Source organism: Acomys russatus, chromosome 25, assembly GCF_903995435.1.
Source record: "Acomys russatus chromosome 25, mAcoRus1.1, whole genome shotgun sequence".
NCBI classification, from domain to species: Eukaryota; Metazoa; Chordata; class Mammalia; order Rodentia; family Muridae; genus Acomys; species Acomys russatus.
The window spans coordinates 36,578,399-36,599,736 of record NC_067161.1 but is presented as its reverse complement, the minus strand read 5'-3'; the positions used below and the strand labels follow the sequence as shown (position 1 = coordinate 36,599,736).

Below are 21,338 nucleotides of genomic sequence, written 5' to 3'. Positions count from 1 at the left end.
CTTCACTCACCAGGTAAGTATAAGTCGGATTAAACACAGCAGAACATGTTCCTGAAAAGAAAGAGCAATGGTTCTGACTGATGCAGAAAGACAGAAAACAGAATGTGCAAGTTGAGCAGAGGGTAGCAAGGAGGCCAGAGTGAAGGGAAGGAGGTGAAAATGAGCCATTGAGAAAATACACCAAGACCCACCTCCACAAAGCTAGGTAATGCTTTACACATTTATAAAGCATGCCCAACCTGGCCCCATCACATAAAATTGATTATAGGTCCAAAACAGAAGAACCTTAAAAACAACCGAGAAAACTAAAGACTAATGACTTCCAAAGATCAGATAAAACTCACTGCAATTTTTTTTCAAAATAAGGTATAAGCCAGGAAACAATGGAACAGTGTCTTCAACCAGCATACACTTGAGCTTAGCCCAAAAGGCCAAGAAGTAATGAAAGTGGAACACTTCAAGAAAAAGAATTCTGGAGAGGGTTGGCTATGACGTTGGGTTGGTGAAATGCTTGTCCACATGCTGGAAGCCCTGGGTTCCATGAGAGCACATAAGCCAGGCAGGAGGTACACACTTGTCATGAGAGGTACACACCTGTCATCCCAGCCACTTAGGAGCCGGTAGCAGGAGGATCTGAAGTGTGAGGTCATACTTGGTTATGTACTGTTCTCAAAAAAGAAAAAAAAAAACAAAGAAACAAAGTCTTACAAAGTCATATGAGTGATACTATGATCACCACTAAAAAAAGAGCATTTATATAAGTGTGTGTGTGTGTGTGTGTGTGTGTGTGTGTGTGTGTGTATGAAGACCAAAGAATAAGGTACCAAATAAACTAGTAGAACGGAGAAGAGAGAACAATAGGACTGAATATGAGCAAACTACTCCTGTTAACTAACATTAACTAACAAGCTGCTGAGGTGATGGTACAAGTGGTAAAGTGCCTGCTTCTACGCATGAGGACCTAGGTTCAGATCCCCAGACCCCACATCAAATCTGAGTGTTGTGGTTCAGGTCTATAACCCAGTTCAATCCATAACCTCTAGTACATTCAATGAGAAACCGTGTCTCAAAATTTTTTGAACAATAACTTTCTATAACTTTGAGGATACAAAGCCTAGGGGGAAATTCAGAGTCTTAAATATTTAACAATTAAATAAAAAATAAAAAAGCTTAAATGTTAAATATGCAAATATTCATCCCAAAAAGCCAGCAGAGAGATGAGTATATTGAAGCCCCACAAAATGAACAAGGTGAGAGCTCCCAAAATGTAACCAAAAACAAATTTATAATGCAATAAAAATTTAAGTTTAATTGTTTGAAGTGACTAATAAAATGGCTGCTCTCCTAGAACTATATAGAAAAAGAGAGAGCACATGGTGCCAACATGACATTGAGAAAGATGTCACAAGAGTCTATACAATAATAAAATCAGAGGATTATCAAATCTTGTGCAAATAAATTTAAGCATTTAAATGAAATGGATGGATGCCTAGAAACACACTACTTATTAAGACAATTATTGGAAAAGATGAAATTAGAATGATCCCTTATCTACTTAAAAAAATTCATCTGAACGTGAAAGTCTTTCACAGAGAAACCTGCACATCCAAAGAATTTCACCATCAGACACTTGTAAACATTTGAAAAAGGAATGACACCAATCTTTGTGTGTGTGTGTGTGTGTGTGTGTGTGTGTGTGTGTGTGTGTAAGCATAGGCCACATACATGAGAATATCCAAAAAGCCAAGAAAGGGTGTAATTCCTAGAGCTGGAATTACAGTTCGTTACAAGCTGGCAGATACAGATGTTCAGAACTGAACTTGGGTCCTCTGGAAGAGGAGCAATCTTAATCTCTTAATCTCTAAGACTTCTCTCCAACCTATAATACCAACCTTGCACAGACACTAATACGGAACAGAAAGAAAGGCTGGAACATAGCTCAGTGTAGCCTTGCACGCATCAAACATTAAGTTATAAACCACAGCACCATAAAAAGCAATAATTAAGATGCTTTAAGGTGGAAAGATTGGCCAGTGGTAAGAGCACTTACTGATCACACCTGCATACTTAGCATTTGGCAGGCCCAGGCAAGCAATCTCTATGAGTCCAAGGCCAACCCGGTCTGCATAGCAAGTTCCAGACCATGCGGACCTACATAATGAGACCCTATTTCAACACACACACACACACACACACACAGAAATACCGATAACATTCATGAGCTGCACTTTGAGTGTGCCTGTGGGTGCATGTCTGGAAATTAGTTGAGGAGAGAAGACCTACCCTGGATGTAGCCAGCACCATCCATGGTCAGGAATGGAAGGACAAAGAAGAGAGTGCCAGCTGAGGAGCAGGACCCCTTTTTTGCTGCTTCCTGTCCCGCTGAGATGTGAACAAGCAGCCTTGCAGCCCTGCTGCCATGGAGCAGCCTGTGGCCACACCTTCCCACCAGGATGGGTGGTAACCTTTTCTTAAGCTGCATGTCAGAAGAATCCCTTCCTTTCCTGCGTTGCTCCTTTTCAGGTATTCAGATAGAGTGACAAGAGAGGAAACTAATAGAGTGATATCGCAGGCTAGTCTTGAACTCACACTCCTCCTGTCTCGGTATCACGGTGCTGGGACTGTGGTCAAGTAGTACCATGCTTGGCCCGCAAGTATTTTAAAATATGAACTGCAAGTGTCTCTTTCTGGCCCCTTCTCTTTTCAAATGGATGAACACTTTTGGGGCACAGGGGATGGGGGCGGGGCGAAGAGCGCGTATTCCTCTCTTCTGCTACCATTTCACACAGTTCCTGGCAGGAAGCAAAATGGAAGAAAAAAAAAAAAAAAGATAGAGTAACCCTCAGTAAACACTGATTAAAGAGGGAAGAAACCTCAATACAGCGTCACACACGGCTGAAGCTCAATACATACATGATTTAAAAAATAAAATAAAATAAATGAATGAACTCAAAAGAACAGACTTAGGGGAAAAAAATTGTATCCTCTGCCAAGATTCCATAATATGCAAAGTCCTTGTGGAAGCTCTAAGAGATAAGAGGCTAAGCAGGAAGAACTGACTGAATAAAGATGAAATACGAGTTAAAGCCAGGCTGAGAAGAAAGGAGAGAGGCAGCTAAAGGGAAGCACTGAAGTGAGGGCTCAGAAGATAATGCAGGGTCTCATGTGGATGTCAAGCTGCTGGGGCAGGAAGCCGGGGCCTGATCGGCATTGATAGCAGGCATTCATTTCCCTCGGAGGGCAGGGTTCAGACACATCCCTGTAGACTCAAGTTCTGAGATCTAGGCAAGTTAGTCACTTTGCTCTCCTGTGCTGTGAGAACCGAATCAGTGCCCTGGGTAAAAATGTCTCTTAGTACTATATGTGTCTGCTTCTTAGGACAGAGAGCTCTGGTGCCAGTTAGCTTTTCCAAGGAATCCTAGGCTCACTTTTTTTTTTTTTTCTGAGACAGGGTCTCCCTTTGTGGCCCTGACTGACATGAAACTCACTGTATAGACCAAGCTAGCCTCGAGCTCATAGAGATTCACCTACCTCTACTTCCCAAATGTTGGGATTAAAGTTACGCACCACCAGGCTTTTTGTATTTTATGTGTATGTGAGTGCACATGTATGTGTGCCTGCTTGTCTGTATATGCCCCAGTTCATGTCGGTGCCCTCAGAGGAAAAAGGAGGGCATCAGATCCTCTGGAGCTAGAGTTACATGTGGTGATAAGCCACCAAACATGGGTGCTGGGAACTGAGCTCGGGTCCTCTGTAAGAGCAGCGAGCACTCTTAACCTCTGGACCACCTTTCTAGGTCCTATTTTGTTTCACTTTTTAACAGACCATAACTGATGCCTGTCAGGGCAGTGTAGAAACAGCCCCACTCCCCCTGCACCTCTGTTAATACAAAGTGTCACGTGATGATATCTTACATGATTAACACTCGGGCCGGGCGGTGGTGATGCACGCCTTTAACCCCAGCACTTGGAAGGCAGAGGCAGATGTATCTCCATGAGTTCGAGGCCAGCCTGGACTACAGAGGACATTCCAGGACAGCCAGAGCTGTTATACAGAGAAACCCTGTCTCAAAAACAAAAACAAAACAAAAAAACAAAACAAAAACATGATTAACACTCCTGTTTCCCTTCCTTCTCTTCAAGCCCTCTACCTGAAACTTTTTATTTTTCTTTCTTTTTTTTTTTTTTTTTTTTGGTTTTTCGAGACAGGGTTTTTCTGTGTAGCCTTGGCTGTCCTGGACTCTCTCTGTAGACCAGGCTGGCTTCGAACTCACAGCGATCCACCTGCCTCTGCCTCCCGAGTGCTGGGGTTACAGGAGTGCGCCACCATGCCCGGCCCTTCTTTCATTTATTTAATCAGTCATTCCTGCCAGAAATGTTTACTGGACACCCCCTATGGTGTGTATGTGTGTGCATGCATGTGGGCGTGTGTGTGTATGTGTGTGTATGTGTGTGTACATACTATAATCAAGTGAGCATTGTGCTTGATGATTTAGCCCAACTGTAGGAAAAAGTAAGAGTTCTGCGTGTGCTTAAGGTAAGCCAGGCTAAACTAAGCTGCTTGCTACGGTAAGGGTATTAAGTGCATTTTCTAAATATATGGTATTTATCTGTATATAATTAATAATCCAGGTAGAATCCCTTCCCTTCTAGATTGCCTTGATCCTCTTTCTGTATATCTTTCCTCTTTGTTGGAGCAAAGAGCAGTGGAAAGACTTTTTACTATAATTAAGATCCCTGTGTTCTTCTTCCAGCAGCCACTGGTCCAAGGGGAAGTTGATTAATAGTTCTGGATTAATTTTCTGTACATAAACACTTGAACAAAAGACTAGTCACTAAGAATATTTTCAGCAGTTCCTGATGAGTTTCTCCTGCACTGGTTTATGCAGACACACATGAGTTGCACAAATACACAAGAACACATGCTTGTATGCACACACACACACACATCCCAGGAACCAGAAATCCCTCCAATGGGTCCTTACCTCACTTAAGTGAAACCCAAAGTCCTTACGGGACCTTGGAGATGATACTAAGCCCCAGTGACTGGAAGCAGTTCAGCCCCCAGGCCTTTCCGCCTTTCCTCCTTTCAGACACAAGTATATTCCTCTTCCCTGACTTCCTGAAGCTTTTGTCCTTCCCTGGAAAACTCTCCTCTGTCTCAACCTCCACTTCTTTCAACAGCTGTTCACATGTCTTCTTTCAAAACATCCTCTGATCTTGCTGCCCCATATAAAACTATATCTCCATGTCACTATGTACCCCTCAGCTTTCTTCTTCCTTTAAAATTGTATTACATTTTTATTCTTTTATTTTGTGTTGGAGGGGGTGCATGTGTGGGTACACACATGGTATAGCTCATACATGGTGGTCATCTGTATTACAATGTATTACATTTTTATTCTCTCCTTCTACCCTGTGGGTCTGGGAATTGAACTCAGGTCATCAGGTTTAGTGGTAAACGCTGCCACCTGCTGAGCCGTCTCACTGGCCCTGCCTTCTTTCTAATCCTCGTGGCTGGTTAGTCCGCCATCTATTTCTCTCCACTAGAAGATGCACTATGGTAGAAGAGAGATCTCTGTGTCCTTCCCTGCTCTGTCCCCAAGGCTTTAAATTACCTCCTATCTAATACATAGTAATCAATAATTTCTCATAACAAAGTAAGCACCACTGTGTCAAAATTTAACCATGCTTAGAAAGTTTCTAATATGGCTACAGGCACCTGTAAGGGACAAGCCAAGTATTATAATTACACTTTAGAGTGGGTTCTGCAGTATGGATATGGACAGAAATGAGCCATTCGCTGAAGTCAATATGCTATGCAGACTTTGATTTTTACACCACAGCGAGCTACAGTAAGATCAAGACTAACTGCCATTCCCTTTGTGCAATTCCCTGAGGTGTGGAGCATGGTCTTACAGCCCTCCTTTGACATAAGCCTGGAGAAGTTCAGTTATTTATCCAGAAACATAAATCCATGACAAACCCTTGATTGTTTATCTTCATGAGTGAGCTACAAAGGAACAGAAAGCTCTAGATACATGAGAAATGTTTAGGAGCACTCGCTGCTCTGCCGGAGGACCAGAGCTCGGTTTACATCTCCTTTGGTGGTGGCTCACAACTGTCTACAACTCCAGACCTGGGGATTCTGATGTCCTGTCTGACGTCCACAAACACCTGCACTCAAGCGCATGTACCCACACACACACACGCTTAAGCAGATAATTGAAAATAAAATAAATTTTAAAGTGTAAGGTTGCAAAGAACAGTAAGAAAAACCAGTTAGCTAAGGGGTTTCTCTAGTGAAGCTAAGAAAGCAGCAATAAACACAGGGGTACAAATATCTTTATGGTAAGATAGAAAACCCTGGGTATATGTCCAAGAGTGAAATAGCTGAGTCATATGATAGTTCTATTTTTAATCTTTGAGAAATCTCTAAAGTGATAGCCACAATCGCATTCCAACAGGAGTCTTTTCTTTCCACGTGTTTTCCAACATTTATTGTCAGGTTTGTTGATGACAGCCATTCTGACTTGGGTGAGGTATTACCTCAAAGCCCTTTTAATTTGCATTTCCCTAACAGCTAGGAATAGTCAATACTTTTTAAAACAGTTATTGACTATTTGTTTTTGTTTTTGCTTTGTTTTGTTTTGTTTTGTTTTTAAACCGCCTAGTCAGTTATTCACTCATCTGTTGATTCATAGTTTTATTTCTTTGGGATTTATCTTCTGCAATTCTTTGTAAATTCTGGATAGCCTCTTGTCTGGCATTGTAGATGGTAAAGATTTTTCAGCTGTTCTATGGATTATCTGCTAGCTCAGCTGATTGTTTCCTTGGCCGCACAGAAATTTCTAGTTTCTGTCATCCTGTAAGTTGATGCTTGGGAATAAATTAGTGAAATTGAGGATAAAATAATAATTTAAAAAATCAACCAAAGAGTTGGTTCTTTGAAATGGTTAATAAACTGGACAGACCTTTAACCATCTGAGTTTTCTCACTGCCCTCTGAAGCAGCTGCGTGTCCCAGGAGTTCAGACCACTACCTGTCCTGTGCCTAGGACACACTCAATTCATGTGAGTGAACCGAATGAAAGTGTCAGCCTTATAGCAAGTAGAACACAAGTGACCCTTTCTCATGCCATAATCACTCTCTTCTCTTGCATAGGCCATGAACTGGGAAATGTTCACAACCACCATCAGCAACACACACACACATTCCCACTGTGAAAGGAGTAAAAGGAAGCACTAGACATCACATTTATGTCTGACTGTGTGAGTGTTTCCTAGTCAGATGAGGCAAGGATATAGTTGCCAATTTGTGACTTGTCCTAATGCTTCTGAGGCATCACACTGACACATGTTAATGCACATAGATGACATTCTTACACATATGAATATATAAATATATATGCTTATGTAGACAGAAACTAATTGCAAACAGAAATATACAACTACAAATAGACAATTTACTTCAAAATTAATGCGGAACACAAATCAAAACTAAATTATGCGGCAGGGCGCAGTGGCGTGTGCCTGTAATCACAACACTCAGGGAGGCAGAGGCAGGAGGATCTCTGTGAGTTTGAGGCCAGCCTGGTCTACAAAGTGAGTCCAGGATAGCCAAGACCACACAGAGAAACCCTGTCTCAAAACACCAAAAATAAAAAATAAAGTATGCACATTGGAGTATATTCACTTATTAGGCCAGGCATGGTGGTGCATGGTTTTGGTCCCAGCACTCAAAGGGCAGAAAGACAGGTAGATAGATCGCTGTGAGTGTGAGGCCAGCTTGATCTACATATTTAGTTCCAGTTCTATCCCAGCCAGGGCAACATAGCAAAACTGTCTGAAAAGGAGAGAGGGAGGGAGAAAATATAAGTTCACTTTTAAAAGCACACACATATATGCACACAAACCCATGAGCAAAAACAATGATATTTACCTCAAGGTGACTAGAGAGCAAAGAGGCCATGTGGAGTGTCTGATGGTGTGCTACCGATAGTCAGCCTTCGATTCAATATGGTATACCTACAAAGGCATTTGCATCGGACACATGGGCACTCACCATCAATAGCAAATCTCCTTTTTGGTCACTACTGAGAACGTTTTGGGAACCCTGGGATAGAAAAGCCGTAAAAGACTCTCTCTGGCACATGTTTCTGCGGTACAAGGGAGCAAAGTTCTGCTGGTCTGGTCCTGAGCTGGGAAAGGAAGCTTTGCTTGAGAAAAGACCTGAACTTGCAGAGAACAGAGAACTATTGCCCCAAGTAAGGAATCCCTGAGTATGCTGGGTAAATTGAAGGCTTGTCCTCTGTAGGCAACGTTGGAAGGGAGAACCCACAAAGTCCCAGCGAGTTCCAGTGGGCCAGAAAATCCTGCAGAGGCTATTAATCCACTAAAGTCCCCTAGCTGAGAGAAAATCTGATTAACTCTACCTCCCCAGATGGACTCAACAGTGAAATGTATATCTCATTTCTGAGAGTCGGATAAGGCAGAGAAACAGAAGAAGGCAGGCGCAGGAGACCCGGGAGGGAGGGCCGTAGGAACAAGGGACCTTCACGCACTCCTTGGCCCTGGCATTAATTTGGAGCCCAGCCTTTATGATGTGAATCAAATGCCCTCTGTTCTAACGGAGGAGTCTGTCTTCTGCCTCTCTCAAAAGGACCAGGCAGCTCAGCTCCCCTTTGACTCCAGAAACTAAAAAATGTTTCCTGACTTTCCCTACTATGATGAGCCTAGAAGGAGATTTACTCTATCCACCAGACCTTTTTTTTTTCCCCTTAAGTCCTATGGGCTCAAACATTATACCTTTAGCACTTTAAAGAAATTGAGGGATATGGCTTCACGTGACCCTTTTAAAATGATAAACTGAGTACCCCACCCCTACCAGCAACACATCTGGACTGAGACTCGCGGTATTTTATTTACATGCAACCATTTTCTTTTTTTAAAAATCAAGGTTAAGATTTTGAAAGACTTCCAAAGATTAATTCTGTGACCTCCCTGGAGCAACAGAAGACCTGAAAAGACAGTAGGGCCTGAGAAGTGCTAGAGGCTGGTCTCTGCCAGCACTCCAAGGGTTAAACTCAACGCAGAGCCTAAAAACGCAATTGGCCGAACCTGGAGAGAAGATATGGTTTTCGCAGCTGCGGGCCAATGAACACCTCGAGTGGGAGGGTTTGAAGCTTCTAAGGAGTTTTTCCCCCAATTTTCCCCTCTCCACACCCTCCCGTCAGCCCTCGCCCCCCCCCCATCCCCTACCCCGTCAGTTTGTTAAATTAATGCAGTAAGAAAAGTCTGAAGATCTGAGGGAGTCTGGCCTGAAGATGGGCGAGTTTAGAAATCCGAGATGCCTCTGAATGCTAGGGCTTCTGAGCCCTGTTGGGAAGCCATGGACCCCAGCAGCCTCTGAAAGTTGTGGTGGGCTCTCTGGCTCCTGAAGCCTCAAGCAATGGGACACCTTTCCTGCAGCGATCCCAACTTAATCGGCGGGGGCCAGAGAACACGGACTGCAAGGCGACAGCAGACAGGAACGGAGGCAGGGGAACGAGATTCCGAGACTCGGTTGCGATGCGCCAGCCTGGCACACTCTCCGACATCTAACTGAAGCCAGCACCGTCACCTGCTCCACCCCCCCACCCCCCCACCCCTAAAACCCCTCGGGCCAGCCCAGGGCCAGAAGGAAGATGCTAGCCGGGTCTAAGGGTCCGAGGCCAGGGCTCTGATCCCTACGGATTTCTTCCTTGTATGGATCTGGCCATCTCTACAGAAAAAACAAGGGTAAAATAAGAAGAAAGAAAGAAAAAAGAAAGGAAAAGAAGAAAATATACCCACCCCCAAAACGTGCCTCCCAACGCCGCAGGGAGCCTCCAGCGAGTTGAGCACCAGCAGCGCTCTTCCCGCCCGCAGCCAGGCTGGACACTCTCCGTGGTGCTGAACCTGCACGGCTGCCGCTGTCCGCGGTACCTAAACCGCCTGGCTGCGATTCTCCCCCAGCTCTGCCACTCCGTCCCTCTACTCCCCAGCTCCCTTAAACATCTGGATTATTTTCCCCAGTGGCACTCTCTGGCTTCATAAGTGCCTATCGGGAACCTTTTTGCAACCCATAACTCGTGGACTTTACAGCACAAGAACCTGGAAAATGTACAGCTTCAATACTCTACGATTCTACCTTTGGGAGACCATTGTATTCTTCAGGTACGCGATTTTCTATACTGACCATCACTATTATTACGGTATAAAAGGGGTTCAGACGGAGTAGAGAAGCTCACTCTGCCGCGGCCTCATCAAGTGGGGAGGGGGTGCTGTGTGTTGAAGGCCCTTCCATTCCCCTCCTTCCTCCCCCCCACCCCCCCCAACCCGCAGGGTGTCTGGCTGGTGCGTGTAGGTCCCAGACAGTGGCTGCTCCAGCAGCGGTTTGCCTGTTCTTTGCGGTCTGTCAGTCTGTCTGCCTGCTGCACTCCCCCGAAACTGGCCCCCTAGCCCTTCTGCTGGTTAGCCTTCACTCGGCTGAGGACTTAAGGGGAAGCTTTATGAGTTTTTTTAGTTTAATTGGGACTGCATTCTCTCAAACCGCAGTGCTGGAAACCCCGGGTCTCCCGTCTGGGAGCGAAGTGACAACTAGCGGTGACGCGGAAGGTTGCAGTTGGACTAGCTGGGCACAAAACATCATTCTGGCTGTCTTTTTGTTGTTTTTCTTCGGGGGTCAGGGGTTCCTGTGGTTTGGAGCTAGGGAATAAGGCGGTTATGACCTCAGCTTGCAAAGCCCTAACTAAGTGCAAATCAGGCCTATCTAAGAATAGATATTGGGAAATATTTCCGTTTTAAAACTTTGATTCCATCCTCCCTGATAGACACTTCGTTCCAAACTCTGTTACAGCAGACCGTCCCCTACTGCAAAGGGCACTTCTTATTTATGAATGAATGCCTATTCCTGCTGCCATGACTGGGCTCCCCACACCCACCCACTGACTCCTAATTCTCTGCTTACAGAGAATTGGCATTCTTGTGTTAGTCCAAGTGAAAAGTGAAAAGCCACATCTTTTGGAAGTATTGAAACAGATAGGCCTGTTGTAAGTGGGCAAATTATGCCATCTTCAGAGGTGGTGATGATAAATTCCATCTATATGAATTGAAAAATATTCTTCTCAGCTCTGCAGAGATCATTAATCTTCCTCATTCTAGCGTGTCTGCCTCTCATGTTTAACCACTGTAGTGAGTTAATAGGCACTTGAAAAAAACCACTCCAGTTGTTCTAAAAACTAAATGACCACCAAATAAGATCCTCTCTGATCATAAAACAGTATGTGAGTGTGATTTTTATTACACCGCAAAGAGTTACTGGTTTGACTAGTCCACTGGTTGGTGATATGAATAAGGCCTCTTTTCCCAAGTGACAATTCCTGAAGTTGAACCTCTCTGTGCTTTTTTTCTCTCCAGATAATGAAGAAAAGACACCCCCTCCCTTCCCAGGTTTACTCACTGCTAAAGCTTGTAATGTTCTCTTAAAATAATTTTAAGCATGCTCTGGTCCCAACCATAGCTTAGAATGTAAATATCCAAGTGTTTTTTTTTTTAAAGTCCAACATTCCAGGACCTTGTGAGATTTACCTACTTCATAGTGGGGGGGGGGGGGAGAAGAGTCTTATCATGGCACCCACTCCCACTCCTTTTTTCTTGACGCAACCTTTGATTTTCCTCTCCCAGACATGAGCTTTCACAAAAAAAAGGCGACTCAGTCTAAAAGGTCTGCATTGTAATCGCTTAGATAAGGATGAGACTCCGCTGTGTTGATTCCTCAAGTGAACTGGTGGTGGCCCATCAGGGAAGTCTCACTGTGTCTCCCTTCCCCTCTATGGGTGAAAGCACATGTGAGCAGCAATGGGCATGATCGAGAACTTGCTGTGTCTGTGGGGAAACAAGAGGCATGACTAGAGAGATCCGGATCACGCCGGTGCTGCGGCACTGTTGGAGCAGAAGGACCACTGTTTCATTTCAGGAGTTAATATTTACACCCTTTGCAATTTCCCAGAGAGATGAAGCAAAAGGCGGGGCGGGGGGGGGTCACAAGGGGGTTAACCAAGTAAGATGTCCTTATCCAAATGGCATTTGCGCCTCTGATGCTTTCATCTTTCAATTTTTAGGTAAGGCATACAAGAAAGCCTAGGGTAAACAGAGGCAAGCAGCTCCCTTACAGGTTACACAAAAATAAGTACTCCTTCTCACCCAGGGACAGGCTTAAGGTTGGAATGAGCCATTGTATATTCCCAGGGCCCCAGGCCTCTCTCAGAGTAAGTGAGACTTGCCAGTCACCTGTTTGAGAGTATTGAAAAACATGGGGGCCACCAGGGCGCTACCTGCCGTGCTGCATTGTTTCTGTGCACCGCCAGCGAAACACCAACATCGACATCAAAATAAACAAAAACAACTGAAGTGAGTGGTGCTGGAGCCTCACGTGCTCCCAATGCAGGGAGTGAGTGGAGACTTTAGAACGGCTGACTGGGGTTCTAGAAGGCCAGCATCACTGCAGTGCTCACCAGCCATGTCCCCACATATACATGTAAGCAATTTGGCTGAAGTTCCTGCTCTCATGTTAAACAGTCTGACATTCTTAAATTTAATACGTGACACCCTAAGATCCAATAGCATAAATTTTTGTGTCATTTGGACATTGGGGCTTTATATTCACATGGGTTAAAGCTAATATTCAACTTTTCTTTAATTATTTAATACTGGAAATTAATTTCTTTCAACCCACATTTAAAGAGAACATATCTTTGATCCCCAAGAGCCCTTACCGAGGTTTATAGAAAGGATGGGACTAGTATAACCTCAACAGTTCCTTGTCTTCTCAATAATTCAGACAGACATGGTCTATAAGGATGCTTCTCGGCCTCTGCACTATTGGCGTTTTGATCTTTGTAATTCTTTGTCATGATGTCTGTCCTGTGCATTGTAGCAGCCTGTCTGGTGCCAGTAGCATTTTTCTCCCTGATCATGACAATGAAAAATGTCTCCAGACACTGCAAACTAGCCCAGGGTATAGTGAGAAGGGACAGGATCACCCAAGTTTTGAATGATAATAAATAAGCAGATTTTTAATCAGCTGCCCTGGTGCACTATCCATAATAATAAAAAGGTCAAGTTTGCTTGAGGAAGCAACCCATGGTAGAAACACAGCACATCCCACTGAAACAGAAAGGGATCTACTTTGTGTGTTAGCAGGAAATAAATACAGAAGGATATGAACCAAATCTCTGAGCCGTGGGTTATTTTCCCAGAAAATCACCACTTTTCCCTTATGTACCTCTTCCATTTGCCATCCCAGTAGATGGCACTTTGTACTGAGGTTTTAGTCTCTGTGTGGCAGTCATTTGCTAAGAAAGCTGATCAAAATCTTGAAGATGTTTTCAGCCAGTTCTAGGACAAAAAAGAAAATGGTAAAGACATTGTTTAATATCTCTATCACTATGGAAAGATAAATGAGTGTTTTCCTGAGATCTACCCTCTTGGAAAGGTCCCCAAGCTTACCAAGAAGGGCAGACAACCACTTTGGCGTTTCTCCCTGGTAACAGCTGTATTCTGCCCAAGTCCTGCCCACTGTATTTTAGGATGCTGCAGAACACGTCTAGAAGCTTCTGAAATGGCCCAAGGTCTTTTTCCTAAAGGAACCTAGCCTGTGGGGCAAGTCTGCATCACAGACAACCAAACTGTCAATCAGCCCTCCTGACCCCTGGAGGCTTAGGAAAGATGGGGAAGAAATGTCATGTTTTTATTCCCAAGAGGCAGTTTGGACAGGAACTCAAGGCCAATAAATCAGATTATAAATCTGAACATAACATCTGCAAATTCGAGAAACTGAGAATGACCTACCAGGGACACTTGGGAAATTTATCTTTGAGATGGTCTTATGAAAGGCTGCAGCTATGTGGGGCAACGGAAAGAGCGGAACAGCTAAGGTCCATGGGTCCTGACTTCCAGCGTCAACTCTGCTCTCATCCTGCGGCACAGCTATAACAAGGCTCCTCTCGTGTGGGGACTCTGTGTTCAAACCAGATGGCTAAAGCCAACCCTTATAAATTCCCCCCAGCTTCTGAGCAACCAATTATCAAAGACAGGGCCCCATTTGCCCAAAGGCTTTGGATAAACTGGCTCCAGTGGCTACCCTGCCTTTATTCCTTCGACAAGTATTGACTAATCTTATAGTTTTGTGTCCCATTCAAAACCAGGCGCTCTGTAGGGACACGCACCACCCCTGCAGAGAGGAACCTTTTCTCCTACATCAGAGGGTCTGCAGTGCTCACCTCCAGGCAGTCTGTGTACAAAACCTACCACAGCATCATACCGCTGTGGATGTCATTAACTTTTATTTCCTTCATCAGCTGGCAGAAGCCGAAATGATTTTTTAAGATGGAAGACACTGTCTCCTGTATGCCCATATTGAAAGTTCTATGGCAGGGTTTTGGGTGTGCTTTAGATATTGTGGCCTCAGCTGCAGCAGACCTGGGGTCTGGAACTCAACCATATCAGCATGTCCTTGAGAGGACTCTGTGACCCTTCCTGGTCTCACTTTGCCCACCTGTAAAATGAAAGGATTCCACCAATCACACTCTCAGGAATTGTTTTTAGCTGTCTCGGTTTGTGATGACCTTCTCCCAATGTTTCCCCATTATACTACAGTTTGGATTAAAGTGACTGCAGCATACCTCAACTATAATAATAATAATAATAATAATAATAATAATAATAATAATAATAATAATAATAACAGCAACAATAGCTGTTCCCAGCTACTCCCGGCCTCAGAAATCAGAAAAAATTGAAAACCTCACCCAGCTACTTTCCTCTTTGAACAGTCCCCTTAGAATGGACATGATAACTGATAAAGGATATAAATGTCTTACCTTCCTATGCCAAGAAATGTTTAGAGTGGTGAGAGGACATGATGTTCCACCACTGTCTTATCTGAAAAATGATTTGAGAAAGTCCAAGTCTCTCTTCTTTCTGTCAGTGACTCTGTTGAACATTTGCACCCTTGCAGAAAGCCTATTCTTCTAAATGTTTACTGAACCCATCGTTGGCCTCTTCACCCGTTGTTATTAGTCAAAAGAATTCACAACTGTCAGAAACTCACTATCACAGCACAAGCAATGCCCCTTGCTGAGTTGACCTAAAATGAAACGCTGCTAATGACCTGTAGTGCTTTCTAGTCAGCCCACAGGGTTTGGACAAGGGTAAATACAAAATTTACCATAGTCTTTAAGAGGTTTTAAGTAGATTCCAAGTCTTCCTTAAGATTACATGTCTCTCTGATGTACCCATGGCCTCCACATTGGGAAACATCAGATTTGGTTTAGCCTATGTGACTGCAAGAAGAGAATACAGTTCTATTTAATGCACACAGAAATTCTGGCTCAAGGGAACTAAGAACTTTCTAGAATCTCTATTGAGTGATGCAGGAACTGCCACAGTAGTCATGGAGGTCAGGAAAGGGGTATGAGCAGGGACTGGAAATCTACCTGCCAGGAGGTATAGACATTCACACTTCTTCTATAGATTATTAATCTGTGAGTGATTTCTTGCAAAAGGATTAATGGAATGCAGGTCAGAGACAACCTTGAAAATGCTCATACCCCCTCTTGTCCTGACTCCGAAGTTGCCACCTGAAATTTATGGGCTCTAAATCAGGCCAAGAACACATACTCAGTGTTTTTTTTTTTTGGTTTTTTTTTTTTTTTTTTTTTTCTCATTCTTCAAAATATATCAGATAATAACTAAATTGGGCAATGAACCTACACACACAATGTGGCAAAGGATTATTAAAAGGAAGCCGCCTTAGTTATATAAAACAACATGTAAGGAAGGAAAGGAGTGTCAGAATCAACCAGAAGGACATCGCAGAAAATTTACCAGTTCAGTTCTGCCCTGAACTCCAGCTGTCTCCCACAAACTCAGTCCATGTTAAGCCTGACACACAACCAAAGGCACGACGGGGTGCCTGCAACTTCACTGAGAAAGCAGTAGGAAGGAACAGTGGCTGGATGCTAGGAGAGGGGGCTTAGCCCCACAGAGCCCAGGCTTTGGAATGTGAGCTCTTAGGAGGGGTGCCTGGGGCACCAAAGCTTTTGAAATGGTGTCTAAAGATCCCTTTGTGGTTTTCTAAAGTTGATATTGTCTGAAGCTAATTCAGCACAATTAGATTACCACTCTCAGCCTTTGAATCCGCCTGTTTTGTAGGATCTGTTACTGAATGAATTTACCATCTTAATGGGGTGCTGTTAACAACTGTGAATCCCAGCCATGAAGTGAGCAGCTTGCCTCGGGTATGAGGCAGGACATCCCATCCTCATGAGCTGCATCCTCAGAGCTCCCACCTGTTCACTCAAGGGGGTCACTGTCCCGCCAGGTTAAGGAGTCTGAAGCCGCATGAGCTCTGAGCATATCTAGACTCTGACCTGTCATATCTAGTTGAGAAGGGCTTGCCAAAGAGACAGATCCCAAGAATTTGAGATGCCACTGGGTACCCCTCTGTCCCCTGCAAGTTCTGTCTCCATCTCCTAAACATAAGCACACACTAAGGCAGCTCCTCTCCTGGGCAGCCACCCCCACCCTGAGATGGCAATGCAGCTCCTTGTGCACCAGCAGCTCTCATTCACACACCAGAGCTGTGCCCTGAGAGGATGCAGACAGAGGTACCCCAGGGATGGGAATGGTATCCAGACTCCAGAGGCCTTAGGACACAGCAGTGAGCACCAGTGGGGACTGAAGGAGTGGGTCTAATGTCAGGAGAGACTCTGTAGAATCAGATTTCTTTAAAAATCTCACTCTCCCATTTCTTTAGGCACCTGATACTATCAATCTGGCACTAACTAGAGGCTTACTGCAGACTACCAGAGGTTTGGAAAGCTCTGCACCATCACACCATTGTTCCAACCTCAGGACCATGTCCTTGACTTGCCTACCTTTCCGGGGAGTCTTTTGCCATCTCATACCCACGAGGGCAACTGTTCTGTTCCTCAGGCTCTTGAGAGTATGTGTTTATTGCTTTTGTGTTCCCTCCTGCAACCCTCGCCAGCTCCAGAGAACTGTGGCAAGCCTCCTCACTCTTGCAGTAGCACTTTTCGGTTTGCAGAGTCAGCTTCCCAATCACCCAGTCACTTTAAAAACTACCTACCACCATTCCAGAGATGAGAGAACTGAGACTTACAGGAGAAACATGGCAAGACTTTGGGTGATGCAAGAAACCTGCCCAATAATCACAGGGTAAAGCCAACGTTCAAACCCTGGCTGCTAAGTCACCATACTGGTTCCCATCTCTGAGATGGTATCAAGCTGGTAGTCATCCTTCCTTTCTGTGAAAGCCAGGTGCTGTGATGTAATCCCAGCACTGGAGATGCTAAGAAGAGAATGAGGAATTTCCCATCAGGCCTTGGAGTTAACAGAGCTTTATTATTTATTCTTCTTATCAAGTAGACATGACTCCCCTTAATCTCTTTTAAAAGTAATTATACTTATTTATTTTGTATGCACATATGTGCACACATACGCATATGCCACAGCACAGGGTGTGGAGATCATAGGGCAACTTGCAAGACTCTGTTCTCTCCTTTCACCATGTGGGTCTCAGGGCTCAAACTCAAGCAGTCAGACTTACTGGTAAGCACTTTTATCACCTCAGCCATCTCACTACTCCATGTTAATCATTTTAATCAAAATATATGTACGCATCCTCTTTTTTAAATAGTCTAATGTTAAGGAGAAGCCAGATGTCCTTGCTTATAAATCACCAGTGGCTTTTTAATCTCTCTAAGTCACATTCCTGGAGAGTTGTTGTGCGTATCAAGCTAGTAGCCTTTCCTCTCTACCAGGAACCACAAGAGGAGATGCCTGTAATCCTAGCATTTGGAAAGCTGAGGCAGAAGGATTACCATTAATTCAAGGCCAGCTTGGACTACATAGTGAGTTCCAGGCCAGCCTCAGGTATAGAGTGAGACCCTACTCTCTTCAGCCTTAAAAAATAAAATGGAGAAAGGAAAGACAGAGGGAGGAAGGGAAGGAGAGAGAGAGAGAGAGAGTTAAACTTCCTTTTGATAATGACCTCTAGGCCCTTTCAGCTGTTTTCTTCTTTGGTCACCTTTTGCATACATCTTACATGCATGTATACATATCTGTGTAAGTATCAAGCTCCATGCTCAGTATAACATCATCCACAAAACCGTACTGCCCACGTAATTCTGATGTTTTGTGATGTGTCTGGAAATCCCCACCTGCTATAGCACACAGTTCCACCTCGGTCCTCTCTCAATGCAGACCATCATTCTGGACGTTGCTTGTTTCCTAGCCACCTCCATATTGCTATGCATTGATATTGGTTTCTTATTTTTTTTTTTTTTTTTCCTGCCAAAGCCAATACTGCAACAATCACAAATATGCGTCTATATTTGCAAACACGTGTGGCACTTTCCCAGAGAGAGAAGGAATAGAGAAAGGGGAATCTACTCCAGTTCTTGCAGCTTACACAGTTTACCCAGATGGTTGATACCTCCATATGATAATTCTTCCTCAGCCTTCTCTCTGCCCTCTCTCATGACACCCCCATCTCAGTCTGGGTAGCCACAGCAAGTCAACAATAATCACTAGCATTTACTGAGTGCTTATTGAAGGCTGGGTACTGTGTTGATATCATGTGCCTTGTCTCACAATTCCCACAGGAATCCTAAAACACAGGTACTATTTAACAACTGCCTCCTCCCCTGCCCCCTATTTTATGTGACAAAACTGAGGCATAAAAATAATTATGTCAAAAAAATAATTATGTCACTTTCCTTAATGGCAACAAGTAGTACTCTAAAAAGCACTCAAAGGGCTGAGGATGTGGCTCAGTGGGTAGAGTACTTGCCTAACATGCATGGGCTATGGGTTCTATTTCCTGCACCCAAGAAGACATAGTGGTGGACCATACCTATGATGCTAGTATCCAGGAGGTAGAGTTGGGGGAATCAGGAGTTCAAGTCATCCTTAGCTACAGAACAAGCTTGAGGCCAGCCTGGTCTATGGATACCTTATCTCAGAGAAAGGGTGAGGAGGGAGAAGGAACAAGGGAAAAGAAAGGGAAGTAAGGGAGGGAGGAGAAGGAGAGGAGGGAGAGAACAGGGAAAGGAGGGGAAATGAGAGAAGAGAGAGAAGAGACAGAGGGGAGAGGAGGGGAGGGGAGGGGAGGGGAGGAGAGGAGGAGGGGAGGGGAGAGGGAGGAGAGGGGAGGTGAAGGGAGAGGGGAGGGGAGGGGAGGGAGGGGAGAGGAGAGGGGAGAGGAGAGGGGAGGGGAGGGAGGGGAGGGGAGGGGAGGGGAGAGAGGGGAGGGGAGGGGAGGGGAGGGGAGGGGAGGGGAGGGGAGGGGAGGCAGAGAAGGAAGCCGGCAGAACTATCACACTACCTTTTGATCCTCCCATATTCTCCAGGGTAGAATCAGGAGACTGAAACCGATGAGGAAGTAAGAGGAGTCGAGTTTTGTCTCTCAAATGAATCAAGAGCCAAGTTTTTGCAGGTGTATGCAGATATTAACACTTTCCTTGACTTGTACACACAAACACACACACACACACACATTTCCAACCTTCATTCCATCCACAGGAGGGAAGCTGGCTACCCTCTAGCCCCACATGAAGGACCAAGGTTTTTCTGAGACTGTAGATGCTTTCTACCACTGCACCTTTTTTTCTTCTTTATCCCCAAATCATCTGAGTGGAAGAGCTATCTAGGATGGGAGAATGTCCTTGATTGAGAGCCCAAGCAAGGCAGCAAAACACTCTGGCCTGGAACAGACTATTAAGAACTATTGGATCCCTGTATGTAGACCATCATCCCGTGCAGGCACACAGTCTTAACTCCAACTTGGGGGATTAAATACCCCTAGTGTACCCTTAACTTCTATATGAAAGTTTGGGGAGGAAGTCCTGACTCCAGCCCTGTCTACCTCATCCTACGCATCCCCATTTGGCTGCCAGAAAACAGAGCCAACGGTCTCTTTCAAACCTCTCTAGACCAGGAGGCTGGGTGACCACACGCCACAGATGACTGAGACAGTGCACAGGGGTTGAGCAAGGGCTGATGAAGCCCTCTCTAGTCACCCTGCCTCTACCACCTCTTCCTAGAATTTCTCCAAGTGACACAGAGACATCCCCCATGTGCCTCGAGCAGGCCAGAAGTGGAGAGGAGAAAATCAATACACACACAGTCTCCAACGATCAACTTTTAACACAGACTTGCTGCTGTGTTTCTTTCATTTCCTTTATCTTTTTTTTATAAACATTATAACTTGTTTGTGTTAAGCTACATAAGAAGAAACATTGAAGACCAAAATACATAGGAATCTTATTCCCTAGGATGAATCATTTAACAGTGTGATATCCATCCTTTCAGATTATTTTCATACTACAAGACACCAAAGTGTTAGTGCACTTGTGCCTGGCTTTGTTCTCAATGGTGAATATGGGTAAGCCTGTGATTTCCTCAGAGCTATGATGTTAGTCATCCTATTGTGTGGATAAGCTTAAAGAGTCTTCCTGAGACAACCCAATCTGGACCAAGCCGTCCTAGACTGGAATGCAATCCATCTGCCTTCAGAAACCCTTCTCCTGCTATGGTGATACAAATTACGGTAATGGAGTTAGTCTATGGCATATGGGACCACCACGGTTCCAGTGGCTGTGCCGACTTTCTCTTGAGCAGGCCAGGTCTTCGTCTGGCACTTACCTCTGGGCTTGCTCCCATGTAGCTAGCTCCCACCTCTATTTCTATCCCCTTTACTTCACACAAACCAAGTCCTGTGAGTCCCTGCTGTGCACCTGAGGTGACCCCCAGCCCCTGCCATAAACCTGGAAACTGCACATGGCTCAGAAGCAGGCAGAGCATCTCTGCATTAGAGTGCAGACATCTGGGTCCTGCTTTCCTTGTGGGAGGATCTCAGCCAGTTCTCAGTCTTTCTCGATCTTGAGTTTCCTGTCTTTAAAGGGCTGGAGGATGTAGTGTCTGCCTGGTATCCTGAAGTTCTGGGTTTGAGCCACAGCATTGCATAAACCTGGCCTTGTAGGTCAAGCTTGTCATCCCAGCACTCAGGAAGTGGAGGCAGAAAGGTCAGGAGTTCAAAGTCATCCTGAGCTACAGATGAGTTCCTGGCCACACTGAGCTACATGAGATACTATCTCAAAAACAATTTTAAAAGCGAGAATAGTGACTGAAGTCTACTTTAAACACCTTTAACTCTTTTTTTTTTTTTAATGTACTTATTATTCGCTTTACATCCTGGTCATAGCTCCATCCTGCCTCACCTCCCAGCCCCTCC

General features: G+C 44.6%; 1 protein-coding gene across 1 annotated transcript in view; it reads left to right on the top strand.

Annotated features, from left to right (window-relative positions):
- Window positions 1-9,277: 9,277 nt before the first annotated feature.
- Glra1 (glycine receptor alpha 1) overlaps window positions 9,278-21,338 on the top strand; it is a 138,357-nt gene continuing 126,296 nt past the window's right edge. The window contains exon 1 of the mRNA XM_051168185.1: window positions 9,278-10,195. Coding sequence (XP_051024142.1) covers window positions 10,140-10,195 — 56 coding nt within the window. The 5' untranslated portion in view covers window positions 9,278-10,139. The remainder of the gene's footprint in view (window positions 10,196-21,338) is intronic.